Source organism: Coenobita brevimanus, chromosome 103, assembly GCF_032717465.1.
Source record: "Coenobita brevimanus isolate Jiangsu-jjx chromosome 103, ASM3271746v2, whole genome shotgun sequence".
Lineage (NCBI taxonomy): Eukaryota > Metazoa > Arthropoda > Malacostraca > Decapoda > Coenobitidae > Coenobita > Coenobita brevimanus.
Genome location: NC_137056.1, coordinates 32,911,479 through 32,931,683, shown reverse-complemented (window position 1 = coordinate 32,931,683; position 20,205 = coordinate 32,911,479). Strand labels below are relative to the sequence as shown.

Below are 20,205 nucleotides of genomic sequence, written 5' to 3'. Positions count from 1 at the left end.
ACACCTTCCTCTATTCCTCTACAAGATGCCAAGCAGGAACAATGCCTTACACCGCATAACCTCTCCCCCCCCCACCCCCTGCACGCCATTGTCTCGGCAATTCACCTGTTACCAGTGACCTGGCCAATAAAGACATTCAGGGCCAGAGTGATTCCCCAATCGATGACAATGTGGAGGACAAAGTTTACATAGCATTACAGGAAGAAACAGCCAGAAATGATGATCAGGTAATGTGGGAAAAAAAAAGGTCATGAATGGTGATGAGTTAGTGAGTGAAACAATGCTTATAATGCCTTTATTACAGTTTGAAAACCAATATACTCTTGTACTACATATAAATTCGTACCAAGTAAATAAATAAATACTGTTTATGAGTGGATAAAATAGTTACCCTCCCATAGAACTCGTTTTCTTTGGTACCAGCCTGTTAGAAAACCCAGTCAGGTAAGGAAGTACTCGTACCTAAATCGGGTATTTTAAACCTCAGGTGAGCGATTTCTCTATGAAATTTTCGATGTTTGAGTAAAAAAAAAAGAAGGTCCAAAAACGTCGGGATGGGGCGGGTTAAGCCCTTGTGCCCCATACCATCTCTCTACTTCCTACATCTTTCCTCCGCCTCCCTTTCATTTTCTGCAATCAACATCAAATCATCAGCATATATCAGACATTAGTCTGGAATGCACCAATGGTTTTCAAACTATTTTCACTACCACTGCAGTACTGTACTGTATTATACCGTACACTCACTACAATAATCAAATGATATACATAATAATACTGTACTATACACTGATAAACATGTCTTTTATTTAGCTTATTGTCATGAATGCAGCTGAAGTAATCAGGCAGTTTGGAATGCTTCTGGCTTTATTGGACTTTTTCCAAAATACAGTATAACAATTTAGTTCAATAGCTCTTCCACTCTGATAAAAGTGAATTCCAGTCTAATGAAGTCCGTTATATTGAGGTTTTACTGTACAGTATTTTCTAAAATCTCTCCCGTGATAGTTACTGATACAGGTATACCCAGGTTTAATGATGCAATTGGTTAAGTAAAAACCCAATGTTAGGCAGGGTATCATATCTCAGGGTAGATTTAACATGTAAAGTATATGGATGCGTTTCTGAGCCTCGGGTTTCCCCCCAACCAAGAACTAAACCCACCCCAATGAGTCCAAAAACAAGTTTAAAGCCAATCTAAATGGCCTAACGGCTGTTAAAGAAGCTAATCTAAGCCTAAAACCTGAAAATAACTCACTAAACCAACAAATAAAATCTGAAAATCGTCATATATACTGTAAGTCTGGAAAAAAACCAAACTCTAGTAAACTGTATCCCAAAATGATAATCTTCACCCCACCTATGACTAAAACACATTAATCTACATCGAAAAACAGTATGTAAATCAACCTAAACACACAATTTTAGTCTAAAATATCATCAAAATCGGTAAAAAAAAATCAAAACCCATCGTTAAACTGGGGTTTGGCCATTGTTAAGCGGGGTATGGTGGTATTTCTAACCCCATCGCCAAGCCGGGGTATCACATCTAGGGGTATCGTATATCGAGGTATACCTGTACACCGTATGTAAGCTCTTCATGACATTATTCTTCAGCAGTTATACTAATTCCCTAGATATGCTTTAGTGCAATAAATGCAGTAAAACAGTTACTAGAGGCCATAAAAAACACCAAGTATGACTGCAACGTTGGGTCTGGTTAGTACTTGGATGGGTGACCGCCTGGGAACACCAGATGCTGTTGGCATAACGTTCTCCCTACGTGTCAAGTGGAGTTGGTGGAGGATTAGTGCCCCTCCCTGTAAAACAATTAACTCTAAGCCCTTGGCCACCCCATTTGGGATACATGGTGTCTGGCAATGAATGAATGAATGACTGCATTCATTACATATAAACATGTCTCTAGCTGTGCCTTTAGTTTGAAACCCATATCATTTATTTTTCTATAAGAACAAAGCTTCATCTGAAAAATGATGATGAAAACCTGCAAAGCTTTTCATATGAAAACTGTACATTGTTTAAAGCCGAAATCATGCGGAGACGAGAACGCCGGCTGAAATGCCACGATGGCGATGGCTCCAAAGTACCGCTTGCGACTGAAAGAAAATGTAGAATTTCATTTTCTTTAATTCATTTTATGGGATACTAAGTGAGTTTGTAACAGCTAAGTGTGTGATTTTAAAAGTAACATAAAGGATCACAAATATTATAAAAAAAAAATTACATATTAGGAAAAAATAAAAAAAGCCAAATTACAAGAAAAAGCCAACCAGCTATTTTTTAAAGCCAACCACCATTAAAAAAAAAAAAAAAACCCTAATTTGAAAAATTTGGCCTAAAAAAAAAAAGGCCAACCTGACAACCTGCCCAGCAGGGCAGATGACACACCAGGGATTTTGTTTATGGTCGAAGCGTACAATCTTTAGCCGTGTCGTGCCAATATTTTGTATCGAGGAATCATTACATGTTTCTTTTAAGCTTACTTATTGTTGTTCTGCACGACAAACACAGTACATGAAATGGATGAGAAATAAAGCTAATCGATATTTAAGGAAGGAAAGAATAATATCTGTCCCAATAATGAGATGGCACTCTCAGACCAACAGTTTTTGCTTCTGTTTGACTGTATTACAGCCTCTCTCCTTATAGCAGTGAGTAAAAATGTTGTAAAATCTCCCTTTCTCATAGTGACACAGAGGGCACATAAAAAGAACGGGGTTTAGTTGACTAACTCTGATGTCGAAAATTAAATAATCTGGTGAAGAGTGGCAGTTTTTCCTTGATTAGTGACATGGGGAATTTGTAGGTCCTGAAGCTTAAAGAGGCACCATATGGCAAACTCCCCAGTCCAATGAGGATAGCTGCCACCATGAAATGACACAACCATTCAATCATCTCAATCACCAGAGACAAAGTCCCTCACAATCTTGTTCAACTTCACATCTTCACAAACACTGTAATCTCCCAGAAAAAGGATGGTATGATCATGCTCCAATGTGAGACAGCATTTAGGCGTTATCTTCTTCAAAGGAACCATCTCATCTGCCTGGTAAACAGTAAACTTGTACCTTGGTTATCAGGAACTACCATACTAACAGGGAACAAACTGTGTCCCACAAATGCAACCTTACATATACCCTGGTTCGCCTTGGCATACATCCAAGTTTTCTCATTCGGGATATCAAAATAATTACACGACTTGACAAATTTCAACTTTTAACCTAGTTCAGAAATGGGAATACAGTTGGTGATTTTGGGTAAACTGATGGTGCCGATTACAAATATGTTCTTGCTTTTTCTCTATCACACACAGATTTTCTGAAATTTAGCCTTGAAATTTTTCTTCCACTAGTCAGAAATCAATATGCTTCTATCGCCTGGTTATGCCAGGAATATTTTTTTAATTGAGAAATATTAATTGGGATCTAAAAGTAATATGCAGAAAAAAAATCAAGTTTACTATTCCACTGCTGTATGCAAATTTTGCTGTGAATACAGGTGCTCACAGTACATTTTTTTATTATTCCTATTTGTGCTCTACATTGGTTTTCCATGTCAGCATCCAGCAACAGTCTGCAGTTATACCAGCACCAGTTCTACATTGGTATCTTTGTTCCATTACTGCAACATCCTGGTGAAAACATTCACCCTGTTCATCACTACCATCACCCAAATTTGTTGAGAAAAAAACAAGATGTGAGTGAAGAAAATGGATTTTAAGGGACCAGCGACATATAAGTTTGTGGTACACAACCAGGAGCTCTTCAACAAATTCCACATAATCTTCACTGCAATGGCTGCCAGAAAACCAGAACAAAACTTCTTAGGAGACTCCCATGCCCTAAGTTCATCCGCCTCGTGGGCTGCATCAAACTGATTGCCTATCGTGAGGCTACAAATTTGTGGGTCAGCGAAAATGCCTTCCTTCACTTTGGCGTCACTAATCTTAGGGAAGACTCTCTTCAGGTGTGCAAAGCCTGCATCTGTCTTATCCAAGGCTCTGATGAAGTTTTCATCAAGCCTAACAATGTGAAGAGGCGGAAGTATGATAATTTCCACTCGGACGAGTGGTTCGTTCCATACATTGTGTACACCGGCTTCGTAGGAATTTCAGGGAGGCCACTCACACTGGATGTAGTGCTGCTGCACATCACGGCTGTCCCATAAACACAGAAAGCAAGAGTATTTCTTGAAACCTCCCAGCAGTCCAAGCAGCATGGCTACCACTTTCAATTTGTTGCAGATTTCCCACCGGAATTTGTCGTTCCCAGTCAAAATGAGGTTCTCATTGGATCCATATGTTTTCCTCATTTCAGGAGTCAAAACAAGTGGTATACTGGGTAACATGTTCCCACTGTGGAGGAGAACAGCCTTTAGACCTGATTTGCTGGAGTCAATAAAAAGTTGCCATTATTCAGGATCACGAATCCTTCCCAAGGCTTCGAACAGACCTGCGATATTGCTATAGTACTGTATCATACTCCTCCGTCTGACTTCAAAAAACGTTCCAAATTTTGTTGCCACATCTTGAAACTTGTCACCTTTGTGTCTGGATGCAACAAGTTCCATTCTTGCAATCTAGAAGTACGTTGCTCTAACAAATGTTTTGATAACCTTGGGTCATGAACAAGATCGTTAAGGTCACCTTGGGTGACCAGATGGGGTACTTTGCCAGATAACTGACATCCAAAGTCAGAATCAAAGGAAGCTGCTCCAGATGCCTCTCCATCTTCATCCTCATCTGAAGTCTTGAATACAGATTTTTTTTTTTTTTTATGTGTGGAAGAGGGACCCAAAGGCAGAGCCCGCAAAACGTTCCTTCAAAAAAATATATATATATATATAAGTTGTGGAACCAATGAAGAAAGTTAAATGGGGGAAAGCCCCAGGAATTGATGGAGTGTGTGGTGAAATGCTGAAGCATGGGGGAGAGATAGTAGTAGAATGGACGTGGAAGATATGAAGATTGGCCTGGGAGGAAGGTAGAGTCCCGGAGGATTGGAAGTCAGGTATAATTATTCCCTTGTACAAAGGAAAAGGGGAAAAAGAAGTGTGTGGTAATCATAGGAGCATTTGTCTTCTTAGTATAATAGGAAAAGTGTATGGTAGGATACTTAATGACAGAGTTAGAGAAAGAACAGAGAAATTAGTTGGAGAAGAACAGGGAGGCTTTAAGAAGGGAAGAGGTTGTGTAGATCAGATATTCATTCTTAGATCTTTAGTGGAAAAGTTTCTAGAGAAGGGAAAGAAGTTGTATGCAGCTTTCATGGATTTGGAGAAAGCATATGACAGGGTGGATAGACAAGGATTGTGGAAAGTATTAAGACTATATGGAGTAGATGGGAAGTTATTGAATGCTGTGAAGAATATGCATGATGGTGCGAAGGCTGCAGTGCGTGTGGATGATGAACTAAGTGAATTTTTCTCTTTGAAAGTTGGGTTGAAACAGGGATGTGTCATGTCTCCATGGTTGTTCAATCTGTACATGGATGGGGTAATAAAAGAGGTACAAGGTAGGGTAGTGGATGTTGGAGTGGCCCTGGTGAGAGAGGATAGTGTTTGGAAACTCCCTGTACTGTTGTTTGCAGATGATACTGTGTTGTTGAGTGAAGACGAAAGGGAGCTGCAAAGCTTGGTGGATGAGTTTAGGAGAGTGTGTAAGAAACAGAATCTAAAGGTGAATGTAGGGAAGAGTAAAGTGATGGTCTTTGAGAGAGGTGAAGTCAGTGAATGTACAGCGAGGTTGGATGATGAGGAATTGGAAAATGTGAGTACGTTTAAGTACTTGGGTAGTGGGATGATTAAGGATGGAGGTTTGGAGGGTGAAGTGCATGAAAGGGTACAGTAGGGAAGAAAGGTTGCTGGTTCCTTGAAAGCAGTGATAAAAACAGGGAAGTGAGCATGGAAGTGAAAAAGTTACTACATGACAGTATTGTGATACCAACTCTAACGTATGGAAGTGAAGCTTGGACGTTGTTAGAAGGACATAAGTCAAGAGTGAGAGCAGTGGAAATGAGTTATTTAAGAGGAGCCTGTGGAGTCACATGGAGAGACAGACTGATGAATGAGGATATAAAGGAGCGTTATGGTGTGGATGTGGATGTGATAGGAAGCGTTATGAGGAACACACTGAGGTGGTTTGGCCATGTGGAGAGGATGGAGGGTGAAAGACTGATGAAGAGAGTGTATGTGAGTGAGGTGGAGGGGGGAAGAGGGAGGGGGAGGCCGAGGATGAGATGGAGGGATGGGGTGGAGAGGTATATGAGAGGGGGGGGGGGTGAGTTGGGAGCAGGGCAGTGAAATGGCGGGGAACAGGGCGACTTGGAGGCGATTTGTTTGTGGCCACCCCAAACAGGATTGAGGCATCTGGCAATAGATAGATAGATAGATAGATAGATAAAGTAGAACCTCTTTGGTCCAGACGCCTTTAATCCGGATTTCTGTTAATCCGGACAAAATTTAAAAATAATAAGCTCCAAAAATATGTTGAAAGTAATTCCAAAGTCATTTTCAGTATCGGCGCGGAAAGCGATCGTCATTCGTTTAGTCTCGGATCACGCTAGGTCGCAAGATGGGCGCCTGTTTAACCCTTTAACCGCGGGTATTGTTTTGGTCTGACTGTCCTCTCCCGCGGGGGTTTCAGCCAAATGTAAACAAACCTTTAAACCTTAATAACTCTGCACAGAATAAAGCTAGAGAAAAAAATAAGGTACCATTAGAAAGTACTAACCTTCAGCTTTCCATTGATGTAGGTTTCATGACTTTGTTGACTTTCACAGGACGGGCAGTGCCGTTAGAAGTGAGGGGTGTAAAATCACTATTTTTCGCTCACACATCATTACCTTCGCTCATACACCATTACCAAATGCCAACCTCATTCTGATAATAATACTATAAACATATATGAACACTGCACATACGATAAACACCCACTCTGTGTTCACTGAGGCAGGTAAAAGGCACTGTAATTACCTGCACTTCACTGCCACATCAGCGGTGTTGTAATCACTATTTTTCGCTCACACACCATTACCAAATGCCAACCTCATTCTGATAATAATACTATAAACATATATGAACACTGCACATACGATAAACACCCACTCTGTGTTCACTGAGACAGGTAAAAGGCACTGTAATTGCCTGCACTTCACTGCCACATCAACATGTGTTGTCACTCACACAGCTGGACAGATACTGATGCGCGCTTGGTCAGGGGTGGGGTGGGGGGCCCAGGGGGTGGGAGGTGGGGGCCCAGGGGGGGGAAGAGGGAGGTGGGGGTCGGCTGGAGTGAAAGAACTTAATAGCTACTCTCCCTTGAAACAATTGGCGCACGGAAAAAACGCGGGGTATTCAAAATATTCACAAACATTCGAGAATGACACCCGCGGTTTGGTCCAGTTTTTGCAACGTCATTCTGGAATGACACCCGCGGTTAAAGAGTTAAACACACGCTAGCATTCGTTCCATCAACTAGTTCACCAACCATTTATATTTTTACACTGTATTTCAAAAGTTAATCCTCCTTACCATGCCCCTTAATGCAAGTGTAGCTTCTGTAACGAATAAAAGTGTTAAAAGGAGGAGTTTGCTTACAAAAAAATGGGTCAGAATATTCTGCAGTGTTTAGTGATTACTGTAGGTTATTTTTTGTACTTAAATGTGCTTTACTCGTACATCAAACATTAGTTTCTTGCCCATATGGGTGTTATCAATATGCCAAAGATGACAATGTATTTTTTGCCTACATAAGTTTTATTTTTATTCCAAATATTACAGTTAATTAATTAATTTATTTTTTTGCCTACACGGGCCTTAGTCACTTACTACAATTTAGAATGTAGGCTAGTTTCTTGTCATGGCCTTACCTGTAAATTATGCAATACAAAACTATCGTACATGATTAGTTTTGTTATTTTAGTATCAGTATCCTTTCATCTTTTGCAGTTACGTAGGGTTGACATATGCCACATATGTTAATAATTAACAAACATACCATATGTAGATAGTGTTTGGTATGAACTGGAAATTACCCTGATGGTCCAGACAATCTGCTAATTCGGACAACCCTTCCCCCCATATAGTCCGAATGAGAGAGGTTCTACTGTATATATATACAGTAATCACTCCAATATCCGACGTAATAGAGCCATTGGTAGGTCCGGTTATTGGTTTTGTCCGGATATTGGGCCCCAGCTTATGGACTTGTACTTATGGACCCTAACTCAGAGAAACACCTATACAACTTCCTCTGGACATGCATAGCACCTATTTAAGACCCAAATCACACCAATAAGACACATAAATGACTGAAATAAATGCAAAAGAAACATAAAATGAGGGTTTAGAAGTATGTTCATACATTAATAAACATTCTGGTACTTATGGACCCTAACCTAGCCTAACTCAGAAAAACACATTCCTACTGCACATGCATGAGGTAAGTATAGTATGGAAAAAAGTACAGTATGAAACATTCTGGTAAGTACAGTATGGAAAAAAGTACAGTATGAAACATTCTGGCTACTTACAGCAAGTGCCTGGCCACCTCGATGAATAACCGCCTCCTCTCGGACTCTGACAGTAAGAACGATTTCCTGAAGCACTTGCAGTACACTCTTCCTGAAGTCTTGCACTGAACTTAATCAATAACACACAGAAGTCCGTTCTCTTCACAGTGTTCACTTTTGTCTAAATAATGCTCCATTGTAACTTAGTGTTGCACATTAACTTTTCCCATTTTTTTCCAAATTTCAAAAGCCAAAACAAAGAAGTCTATTTACGTTAATTTTAGTTTCCACTGAGTCTTTTCTCTCAACTCGAAAACCTTAACACAACACACCGTTTTTTTCACTGCACAACACTCAAAATTCCCGTGTGGTCTAGTGGAGAAGTTCTTGCTGTTTATTCACTGTCAGAGTCCGAGAGTATCACTGGCAGGCGACCAAGAGGTGCATCGCTGGGTCGTGGTGATGGCATACCCACTGCAGAGAACTCTGAGGAAAGCCGCAAACTCACGTCGAGCGGTGACTCCACCGTGGCTGATGTGCTGGGCTGTGGCTCGGAGCATGAGGGCCTGTCTTGGGGAGGCAATGGAGTGGAGCCAGGGCTGGGCACAGCAGGGGTCACGGGCCTGAAAAAACTGTCAATCGTTGACTGACGCAAGGAACGACGATTCTGACGATTGATGATGTGCTGCCTGAAAGCATGTACTTCCTCCACGAGTCCCAAGGGCCCCATCTCCCTGTCGCAGTCCGGGTGTTCCAGGTAGTCTAGGACGAACTCTAGATGTTCCCGGAGTGCGCTCAGCTTGGGGATGGCTGGAGTAGTGTCCTGCTGAGAGGAGTCCGCATCATCGTCGCCTTCATTGTCGGAATCTTCAAATTCGGTACTGACACCAGCAACCGAAGACGCGATCTCGATATCAGACAATGTCTGATACCCAGAATCGCCCTCGTCGTCGTCCAACCACTCACGAACATCGTCCACATCAACATCGTCGCTGTGCGTATGTAGCCATGCATGGAAGTCATCCACGTCAAACCCTAGAAAATCGTACTCCACATCCGTTCCGAGAAGCAGACGAGACCAACCATTTTCAAGTTTTCACAGGGACTTCCTTCCATGCACTAGCCCAGTTGTACAGCGCAGACTTGATGTTGTAGCGGCGAAGGTTTTCCAAAGTCCGCTTGCCTCGTGTGTCCCGTCCTTCCCTGCGCTCGTCCTCGTCCTCAAGAACAACCATCACCTCGTCCAGGAACTTCCTTCGGTATAGGCGCTTTGTTGCCACAATCACTCCTTGGTCCATGGGTTGAATGAGAGCAGTTGTATTAGGTGGCAGAAACATGCACCTAATACGGCCATTCTCAGCAACCAAGTCCTTGTCGCACAGGTGGGCAGGTGCATTGTCGAGCAGAAGGAGAGCCTTTACCTGGTCGCGAGGGATTCCCAGTGTCTTCGTCTGGTAATGGATGACCTCCTTGACGAAGTGACGGTGAAACCAGTCTTTGAAAATCACAGCTATGAAGCATGCTTTCAAAGAATGGTACCAGACGACAGGAAGGACATCCATCACCCCATGAAGGCACCGAGGCTGCTTTGCACGGCCAACAACAACGGGCTTAAGTCGGTGCATGCCGTTAGCACTGGCACAACACAAAGCAGATATCCATTCCTTGGAAAGCTTGCGGCCAGGTACACGCTTCTCCGTCTCCTCGGCTAGAGTGTTCGTTGGCAGCGAGCGATAGAATAGGCCAGTTTCGTCAGCATTGTAGACTTGACCGAGAGTTAGGCCCTCCCTGTCGATCAAGCCTTTCACCTTGTGCCGAAACTCATCAACTCCATCCTCGTTAGCGTCCAATGCTTCGCCATGTGCTTTACGGTTAGTAAGGCCATGTCGCAACTTGAACGCGAAGAGCCAACCCTCGGATGCCTTGAAGTCTAGGGCGTCGTGAAGCCTTGCGAACTTCTCAGCAGCAGCCTTCAGCTCCATTCCACGTACCATCACACCAGCTGCACGTTGCTGTCGATACCAAATCAACGTGGATTGGTCGATTTCTGCAAACTTGGGGGTAAACATAACCTTCCTTTCCACGTTGCGTTTGCTTCTCGACGAGAAGTCAGCCGTGTACTGCATGAGTTTGTCTTGGGAACGTTTGATATCGAACAAAGTCAACCAGGCCAGGTTATACTCGCGGAGAATGCGGGAAGAAAACCAACCCGCATCAACTTTCTCCAATATCTCCCTCTTCTTTTCCAGAGTCAACACCACTCTCTTCCTTTTCTCAGGTGGCGGGGCCATCATCACACACACTAAGAGGAGGCCCGAGAGCAGCAGGAGGCCCTGCAGCAAGTAGGGCACCACCACAAAAGCGAGCACGTGGGCAGCCATTGCGAAGAGCGTAGGTCCAGTTGCGGTGAGAGACAGGTGGGAAGTGGGGAGGATGCAGCGGAGCTCTATCGGACGTCGGAGGAATGACGCACCAAAACAATGCTCTCCCGCGGCGCGCGCGGCAAGTTCAAATTACGGACGGATTTTTTTTTTTTTTTTATTTTTTTATTTTTTTTATTTTTTTTTTTTTTTTATCCCAGGACGATAAGATCCGGGTAGTGGGGATGTTCAGTTATTGGGCGTCCGGATATTAGAGTGATTACTGTATATATATATATATATATATATATATATTTATATATATAAATATATTTATATATATACTGTATATATATATATATATAATTTATATATATATATATATATATATATATATATATATATATATACTTAACCACCTGCTATCGGACCTAATTGGTCACAGGAAACGCACGTGATAGCTGAATACGCGATAGCTGAATTGAACAATCAATGGGAAAATTTCTAATTGCTTTTTCAGTGGCCCAGTTTTCTAACTTTTAACCACTTTATGCCTACGATTTCCTGCCAATCTCTCCTCTAACATGAAATAAAGCATTATTATATTAATAATAACAGTATAATGAATAAATAAACAACATAAAAGGCCAACAAACTTTTATACGGATTACGGCTTGGGTGGTTTGATGGGTTCCAAGGCTTGGGAGTGGCTTAATTGCCGCCAGATCTCTTTGGCTGTCTCCATTTCTTTAGTGTCCACAGCTAAAGGGGGTGTCACATGGTACCTTATATCAGGAATGGTTGAGGAACATTTAAGTGGAACAAAACTTGGACGCTATCACACACGTTCCTCACACTGTCGTCAGAGGCCCGTCTCAGTTGTAAACACGTGACTACTTTATCAACATCACAGTTTTTTCGGCATAAGATATATTAACTCTTTATAAGGGTTTCAAAATGATTGATATTTATTCTAAAATACAATATTAGTAAGTATTCAGTGTTAGGCTAAATTTCAATGCTGTAGTACGATATATTCTTTCGAGACGAATGGGTTTTGGTCACTGTTTTGCCCGTCGTGTCCTCGGCAGGAATCCGTTCAGATGCATTCCAAATGCCCATGCTATAATCAGGAATTTTACCATGTTACCATTCCGATTAACCATCGTATCCTCTGCAAACCTCACATGAAGTGCCGTGTGAATAAGTTTCGCTTAGCCTGTCTTTAAACTCGACGCGTGATAGCGGTCTTGGGGTGCGTGATAGCATGTATGGTTGTGCATTTGATGTGTGCGTGATAGCAGATAAACGTGATAGCTGAACGCGCGATAGCAGGGGGTTGAGTGTATATAAAAGAGAGCCAAATTCAAGATCAGTTCATTTTGAGATGCCTGGACACACTGCATTTGAAAGACTGGAGACCATAGGAAGCAGGGCCTTGGAATGAGAAGGCCCTCCATGTGACTGACCTGCCTTATTGCCAACAGTAAATTTGGATGAACAGTGCTGTTTTTGTTTTTGGAAGAAAATCTCAACTTTCATCAAGCAAAAGTAGCAATCTGTTGTGTGGTCACTAGGTTCTCACCACACCATGGGAACTGCAAAAGACATCCCTGTTTTCCTTCCTGCTAGCCATTCGTTGAGAGTTGGAATGAATCACACAGTATATATGGGGCACCCATCATTTGTCTTGGTCACCAATCTTAACGCCATTATAATGTACATAAGCTGTCTTTACATGGGATATGATCTTCCCTTTCTTCTTCTTTGGAATGAAATTTCCATGTATACAGTATAACAGAAAACACTAGGACCATTCACATATCTGCGAGGCATTGTCAACCCACAAATCAGAAATATACTGTAGTTACATCAAGCATAATGAATTTACACAGACATACTTTAGATAGTGGATTTAGACAACTGGCAATGTACATGCTGGATATTATACACTGCATGTACAGTACTATAAAGACGTATAAAAGGCACAAATAAAGCAATGAAATGAAGAACCACCATACTACAAACATATGTGTGAGGGTAGGGAGTTCAGAAAACCGAACGTGCTAGAGAAAAATGAACATCGTATTTGAAATCAGTGCCACGTTATTGCCTTGAGATACCCATTTTTGTCTCTGAACTGAAATTCTTGTCAAGTAGTGTTGTCATAACTTTTGAGAGTTGAAAATATGCCCTTTAACCACTCTCGACTCCAACTAATTCACTCTTATTTACTGGCTAATAAACACAGAAATGATTCAGCTCTGGATGGAGTGATGTTTAAGTCAGTCTCTAGATGATGATGGTCGAACTCTAAGGCGTGCCTTGTAGGACCACACAGAACTGCATCTAAGGTTAGCTCTCTCTTCCCAGCCTTCTACACACAGAATATGGACAACAGTAATGGCAGCAGTTCTGACTCATTCGTGTTGCAACTTACTACTATATTGATTTATTGATTTTAAAGCTACAGTCTATTACTGTATGTCATGAAATTAACAACATAAACATAGCTCCATGAGCTTACTTTAGTTTTCTATAAAAACTACTACCAATTTCAATATTAATGGCATTGGAGCTCTTCCCATTTCTTTATGGAAAGTTCCACGCCCACAGATGCTAACTAGTGAATTTTAATGGGATAAAATTATCATTATTTTGTCCTATTTTATACAAACTGTATACCACATTCTACTACAATACAACTGTCTATAACATCAGATGCAGTTGCAATTTATTTAATGGTATTTATAAGGGACCATTACCCAACAAAGGTTCCAGTTCCTGGGTTTAATAACCACTTCATACTATCCTCTTGCAGTTAAATTCTCAGTCTCCAACTTATGACAATTATATTCAAGAGGTATGCATTTACTGCTCACACGCAGGACTTCTCAAATGAGGGAAGAGCTTCCACATCAATACTAGAGCACAAAATGTGTTGATGACTCACATACAATGACATCATTAGGTGAGGCTGTACCACTATGGCTGTTCTTGCTTTCCATCATCATGATTTCCCTTTCAAGCTCTGCGATGCGCTTCCGTAACTTGCGCCCTCCATCTTCTACAATCCGCATATTGTGTGAAGCAAACAACATCTGTAACCAAAGAGGTTATGTTTGGTCAGGACCACATCTATACAGATATATTTTTCCTGAGTAGCTTCATCACTACTGCCTATAATAATGCCTATTACAGAAAGCCACTTTGATCTGCTGAATATATTCAGATATTGCTGTAACAAACAAATTTATGAACATCTGAAATCAAAGAAAAGGCTACTCAAGTAAGATGTGATCAATGGATTAAAAAAAAAAAAAAAAAAAAAAAAAAAAAAAAAAATGAAATCAAAGAAAGGGCTACAAAAGTAAGATGTGGTCAATGGATAAAAAAGAATCCACACAAAAAAAAAAAAAAAAAAAGAGAGAGAGAGAGAGAGAGAGAGAGAGAGAGAGAGAGAGAGAGAGAGAGAGAGCACATGAACAGTCAGTCTCCAAAAGTGAAACTGGACATAGTCTTGGAGGAGATGGACTTTATGAGGTAAGGAAGAAGAGAGTTGGTCAGAATACTGAGAAAAGGAAGGAAGAGGAGGTGTGGCGTTCGACAGAGTGAGAAAGGCATGTGAGGACAAAGTAGCCAGGAGGCAGTTCTGAAATGGCCATCCCCTACAGTGGTGGTGGGTGGGTGGTTGGTTGGTTGGTTGGTTGATGGATGGATGGATGGATGACAAGAGCAACAACAATGATGATGACGATGATGATGAATGATGATAATGATGACAAACAATACTGTACTGTCTTTCACTGACAACAAATTTTCAATCAAAGGGAACCACTCACTGCCTATGTGAGACTGGTATTTAATACCCACCTCAAATAGGTATTTTCTCTGATGCACACATGGAGATCAGGGATGGATCTTCATGCTGTGTACTGGTGGAATGCATTGGTCCCATTGCCCTCACAATATTTTCAGATGCTTGGTGGCCTAAGAAGTTAAGGTGCTCCAGCCAAAAGCAGCTTATGAGGGTCTAATTCCAAAGAGTGGTTCAGGTTTATTGCTCACATAATGCCAATCGGGGATATTTGGTTGCAAACACCTTAAATGTCTAGACTGAGTGGCCTAGCTCCAGGTCCCTACACTCTTCACAGGGAAATAGTGGACTGGATGATGGAAGATGGATTCCCAAGACAGTCATTTACATAGAATAATATGTTCAGGGTAACCCCTTCATTTCATCCATTCATTTAATCCTGTGTGGCCCCATTAAGTGTAGGGACTCAGGGATAAGCTATTCACTCCAGATGTTTAACCCCTTAAACGCGGATCGTCGCATTTGCGACGGTCGGCCCAAAGGACAGGACGGCGGATTGTCGCGTTTGCGATTTGAGTAAATTTTGAATAACCGCGGGCAAGCAGGCTCCAGCTGGTATTGTCTATCAGTACCACCACCCTCTAGCTACAACTAGCATACTTTACCTTTGTACTACTGACCTTAGTTGTTGCCAAATATCGCGTTTTCCCCCCGTCCCCCCCCCCCACCACGGCCCGGCCAGCCTGGCTGTGATACATGGCAGCGCTCTGAGCGCTCAGAACTGTAAATCTGCGATCTCCTCTCACAAGCAGTTTATGCTACTAGGAAACGCTTGTTTCCCCAGTTGTAACACTAGCTTTTTTTCTCACGGTTTGCCCCTGTTTAGCGTCAGTTTACTGCAGGCTTTCAAAGTGAGATTATGGCGAGTTCTAGCTCTTCCCAGTCAGTGCAAGCGGCCGACAGGAACGAGAATAAAGTGGCGGGCGTAAGGCAGAATAAAAAGCGCGCCGTGGTGATCTTTTGGGAAGTAATATGATTGAAAATAATGTAGTATACATGTTTTTAGCTGTGAAAATGGAAATGTTTGTTGAGTGACGGGAAGACCACCGCCACAGTGCATGTCGGCCGTACGCTCCGTTGATTTTAGCCTTATTTTCAGTGCTTATTGTATAAATACGGATTCCTAACTACCTTTACGTTGTAGTATAAAGTTTACTGTGACAGAATGAGGCTGTGGTAGAGGGGAAACCAGGTTGCTGGAGGTGTGAAAGTGAAGATTTGGTTACCCAACTTTGCAAGTCTCCACAAGTCCTTGGGTAGTCCACGAAGGCTCAACACCTGTCTCTGGAGAAAGCTGAATGTAAGTACTATCTACCATACCAAGTGTAATATTCTAGGGTTAATCTCTGATTTTTGGCGAATATTTTCCTACAGGTACTCAGACCGCGATACAACCCCACCACTCGGGGGGGATCGACTGTACACAGCCGCGTTTTAGGGGTTAAGGCATGAGGACCAATCCCTTCTCTGTGAGTGGTATTATGTGAGTTATGTAGTCACTCTTCCCTTTTCACTGGGCTTGGAAACATCAATTCCTGCAAACGGGGAAAATCCACAAATAATTTTCACTCCCCCAGAATGGCTCCTGCAGCCCGAACTTAACAACAGTGACCTATCCATATACTGTATGTGGATAACATGGTTTCTGTGCATTCTGAGCCTGCACTGGGCCAATTTAACTCATTATAATAAACCTATGTGTTAACCAAATTTCCAGCCTGACTCCAATTTGGCTGCCAAATATCCTCTGACTCCAACCAGACTACAAACATGCACTTCCTAAGGGCACAACCTACTGTATAAAAGACGAGCAAAAAAAAAAAAAATAAAAAAAAAAAAAAAAAAAAAATCACCAGGACAGATGACTACTGGCTTGAAAAATAAGAGAGAAGTGCTCCTAGACTGAGGAGTTGAGGCCAATGCCTCTAACTCCTCTCTAGCAGCGCTAGTTGCTAGCCCTGAACCCTTCAAAGACACTGGCATCAATGTGTGAGCTGCAAGATGCAGATGTGGTGGCAGCTGGTGGTGCAGGTGAGGCAGATTGGTAAGTGAATTGAACTGGGCTGGTGGGAGGGAGGGAGCTGGATGGTTTAGAGGAGGAAGGTGGGAGGTGATGAATGGCAGAGTAGGTTTGTTGATTCCTTTATTTTTATTCTTTATTAAGCAACGTTGGGTCTGGTTAGTACTTGGATGGGTGACCGCCAGGGAACACCAGATGCTGTTGGCATCCCTACGTGTCAAGTAGGGTTGGTGGAGGATTGGTGCCCCTCCCTGTAAAAACAATTAACTCTGAGCCCTTGACCACCCCGTTTGGGATACATGGCGTCTGGCAATGGATGGATGGATGGATCATTTTTTTAAAGATTATGTGGACTGTTTCAAATTTGGTCAAACTGAGCATTCAGATCTTCTCACTAAGGCAGGTCACAGATATAGAATAGTTCAACCTTAACATATTAACAAAGTAAACGATGCTGCACGGTGGCTGGTAAGACAGTCCTGTGGCTAGGAAGCAGGCTGTGACTGTTCCCCAGCTCCTTGGATCTTCTGTACTGCCTCCTCCTCTCTCTACCAGGACAAGCAGATCCTCCTTTGACATCTGAGTCATGTCCTGCTGCATCTCCAGCATCCTTTCCCTGGTAATTTCCGTGTGGATGGAAATGAATTTCTATGGCTCTCCACCTCCACAGTAGTACAATCCAATTCGATGCTTCCTCAGTCTTTCTCCTAAGCCCTCCAACCTCTTTTTCCTAGCTGTGGTCTACTGCAACTGCTCAAAGGTGAACCTCAGAAACCAGCCATTAAAGCAAAAAATTTTTTCCTCATCCAAGGGCTGGATCTTTGATGTCATACTGGCCAGCAGGAACATTACATCTACTGCAGGGTGCTACCCATGAGACAATGGATGGCTAGAATAAATGTCCATCAGCAAGACAATCTATAAGAGCAATCTACTCCTTGCAATACTGCTTGGCTTATGGAACAAGCACTTTTGACATAACAGTCAGTAGTCACACTTCCAGCTGCCCAACATCTCACATTACACTACCAGTTGATGCCCATTCTGTTAAAATTGACACATATTTGCCAAATATGAGCATAACAGTATTATAACAGCCTTCATTTTGCATTACCACCTGCAATCACAGACAAAATACTCGTATGGGTCAGGCATTCCTTGCTAGCCTTGAACCCTAAAGCAATCCTTTCTTCCTGAGTCAGGAATGTAGCAAAACAAGTCTGTTTCATTTACATTAAAAATCTGGGACACCTTATAACCCCCTTCCATGATACCTAAATGCAGTCAGGGGCAAAAGTAAGCTGTTGCCACATCAGCACTCTGTCAGCTTCTGCCATATATGCACCACCAGCTTTACCACTCAGCTTCACATGGTGCAATTTATATCTTCACAAAATTTTTTGAAAACACTCCTTTGATGCACTGAATGGTGTAGGACTTTCCACTTCCAAATACACTATCCCCATTGAATATATAACCTTAGCTTTGCATTTCTGGGTGTTGCCACCTTTTGGTAGATTATATTCTTGTTGCCCATGCACACAATGCATTAAAAACTTTTCCATCACACTTTGTCTGTTGCTAGAAGCAAGGTCCATTCAGTACAGTACTCTCGCAATTCCTTCCAACTAGTCTCACAGTTGATTCATTAACAGCAAAAATTTTTTCAAAATCACACACTTTTTCATGGCAATAAAAGCAACATAGCATATCCTTCTTTACTGCTAAAATCAGTCCTAAACCTAGGTCCAGCATGGAAGGGGATGCCATCCCAGGAGCAGAGAACCAGAGACCACAGCAAAGAGTTCAAACATGCCAACATGTAACATGACCCAGTGTGACAGGGCAATGCCAGCTGGTCTGACCATGATGCATACTCCAAGGAAATGGAAGTACAGAGGATTGCAGATGTGAAAATGGCAGCTTTAACCCCTACACCGCGGGCTTGTTTACCAATGTTTTGCGTGTGCTGCGGGGTTATTCGGGCTCCGACAGACTCTCAAAAAATATTTGCCAAAAATCAGTTATTAGTCCTAGAATAATAAAATTACATATGCTTATGGCACATACCTTCAGCTTTCTCCTGGAATGTTTGTTGAGCCTTTGTCGGTTACCGTAGGACTTGTGGAGACCTCTGAAGTAGGGTAACGAAGTCTCCACTTTACACTTCCCGACAACCCGTAATATGATTACCACAGCCAGATACAAACACTATAAACACTATTCTACAATTTTCAAGTAGTTTGGGATCCATACTCCAAAAAAAAAACACTGTGAAAGCAATGGAAATTACGAGAGCGTCTGATCGTCGCACTTGCGCTAGTTCGCTCTAGGCACTCTGTCATTTATATATTATTCATAAAACCCCTCACACTTTATATTTCTATTACTATATCACACTTATATATATCTGGAGTCTTTCTCCATAAGTTTCCTTCAGTCGTATTAGTTTATTGTCACTGAAGTCATTCAATTTTTCATTCAGTAAAATATGTAGAGAGCCACGGATTCACTTTCACTGTTATATATAAATTATTTGTACTCATATTCTTATATTACTAATTACTTACATTACTATTTACATTTTCTATTCTATTTTCAATATTTACCCTGCTATTTTACTTACACTATGTTATTCACTGTCACTTTCAGTAAGATAAAACTATAATACACTGTTCAATCATATGAAATGAACATCCATTGCTTTCACCTGCTATTTACACATTATTTACACATTATTTCCAAATCATTCTGCTTTCACACTTGCACTGTTAGAACTGCTTCTGGCTGTGGTAATCGAAGAAGCAGGTAACACAGAGGGGAACCTGGCACTCAGCGCACTGCCAAGAGGTGCGTTTATGCTCAGGTGTGCGGCGGGTGGTATGCGCACATACCTGACACCTGCGAATCGCAACCTTCCTTTTCCCTGTGGCAGGCATTTGCACCAGTCTGTGCCGATCCATATACGCCCTCTGCTCAAGTCAGTCGGGAAGTGTTACTGGATGGCGCCTTGGAGTTGCTGCTGTCACCCTACCATATCTTTCCAGCAGCTCCTGGACACAAGTCCTGGCGAACAACCTCAGGGAGAAGGACTTGGGTGGCTTGACCTTCATCTTGTACAGGATGAAGGCGTTCAGCATCGTCATATCTATCAGATGCAGAAAAACTTTCCTGTACCACCTAGTATTCTTCCTGAGGCAGTCGATCTCACCAATCATCATGTCGGACTTGTCCATCAGCCGCATGTTGATATTATAGTCCAACACAGCATCAGGTTTCATCACAGGTTCGCCTGTCCTACGGTCGACCTTCCCACTGTCTCTCATCTCCCCCTTGTGTACGGTGGTGAGCATGTGCACGACCCTCTTGTCATGCCACCGTATTGCCAGCATCTTCTCACACTTGCGTAGGTGCACG

At 42.2% G+C, this 20,205-nt stretch overlaps 1 protein-coding gene across 1 annotated transcript in view; it reads right to left on the bottom strand.

Moving 5' to 3' along the window:
• LOC145415667 (uncharacterized) overlaps nt 1–20,205 on the bottom strand; it is a 547,996-nt gene that overhangs the window by 353,531 nt on the left and 174,260 nt on the right. The window contains exon 7 of the mRNA XM_080284883.1: nt 13,849–13,992. Coding sequence (XP_080141009.1) covers nt 13,849–13,992 — 144 coding nt within the window. The remainder of the gene's footprint in view (nt 1–13,848; nt 13,993–20,205) is intronic.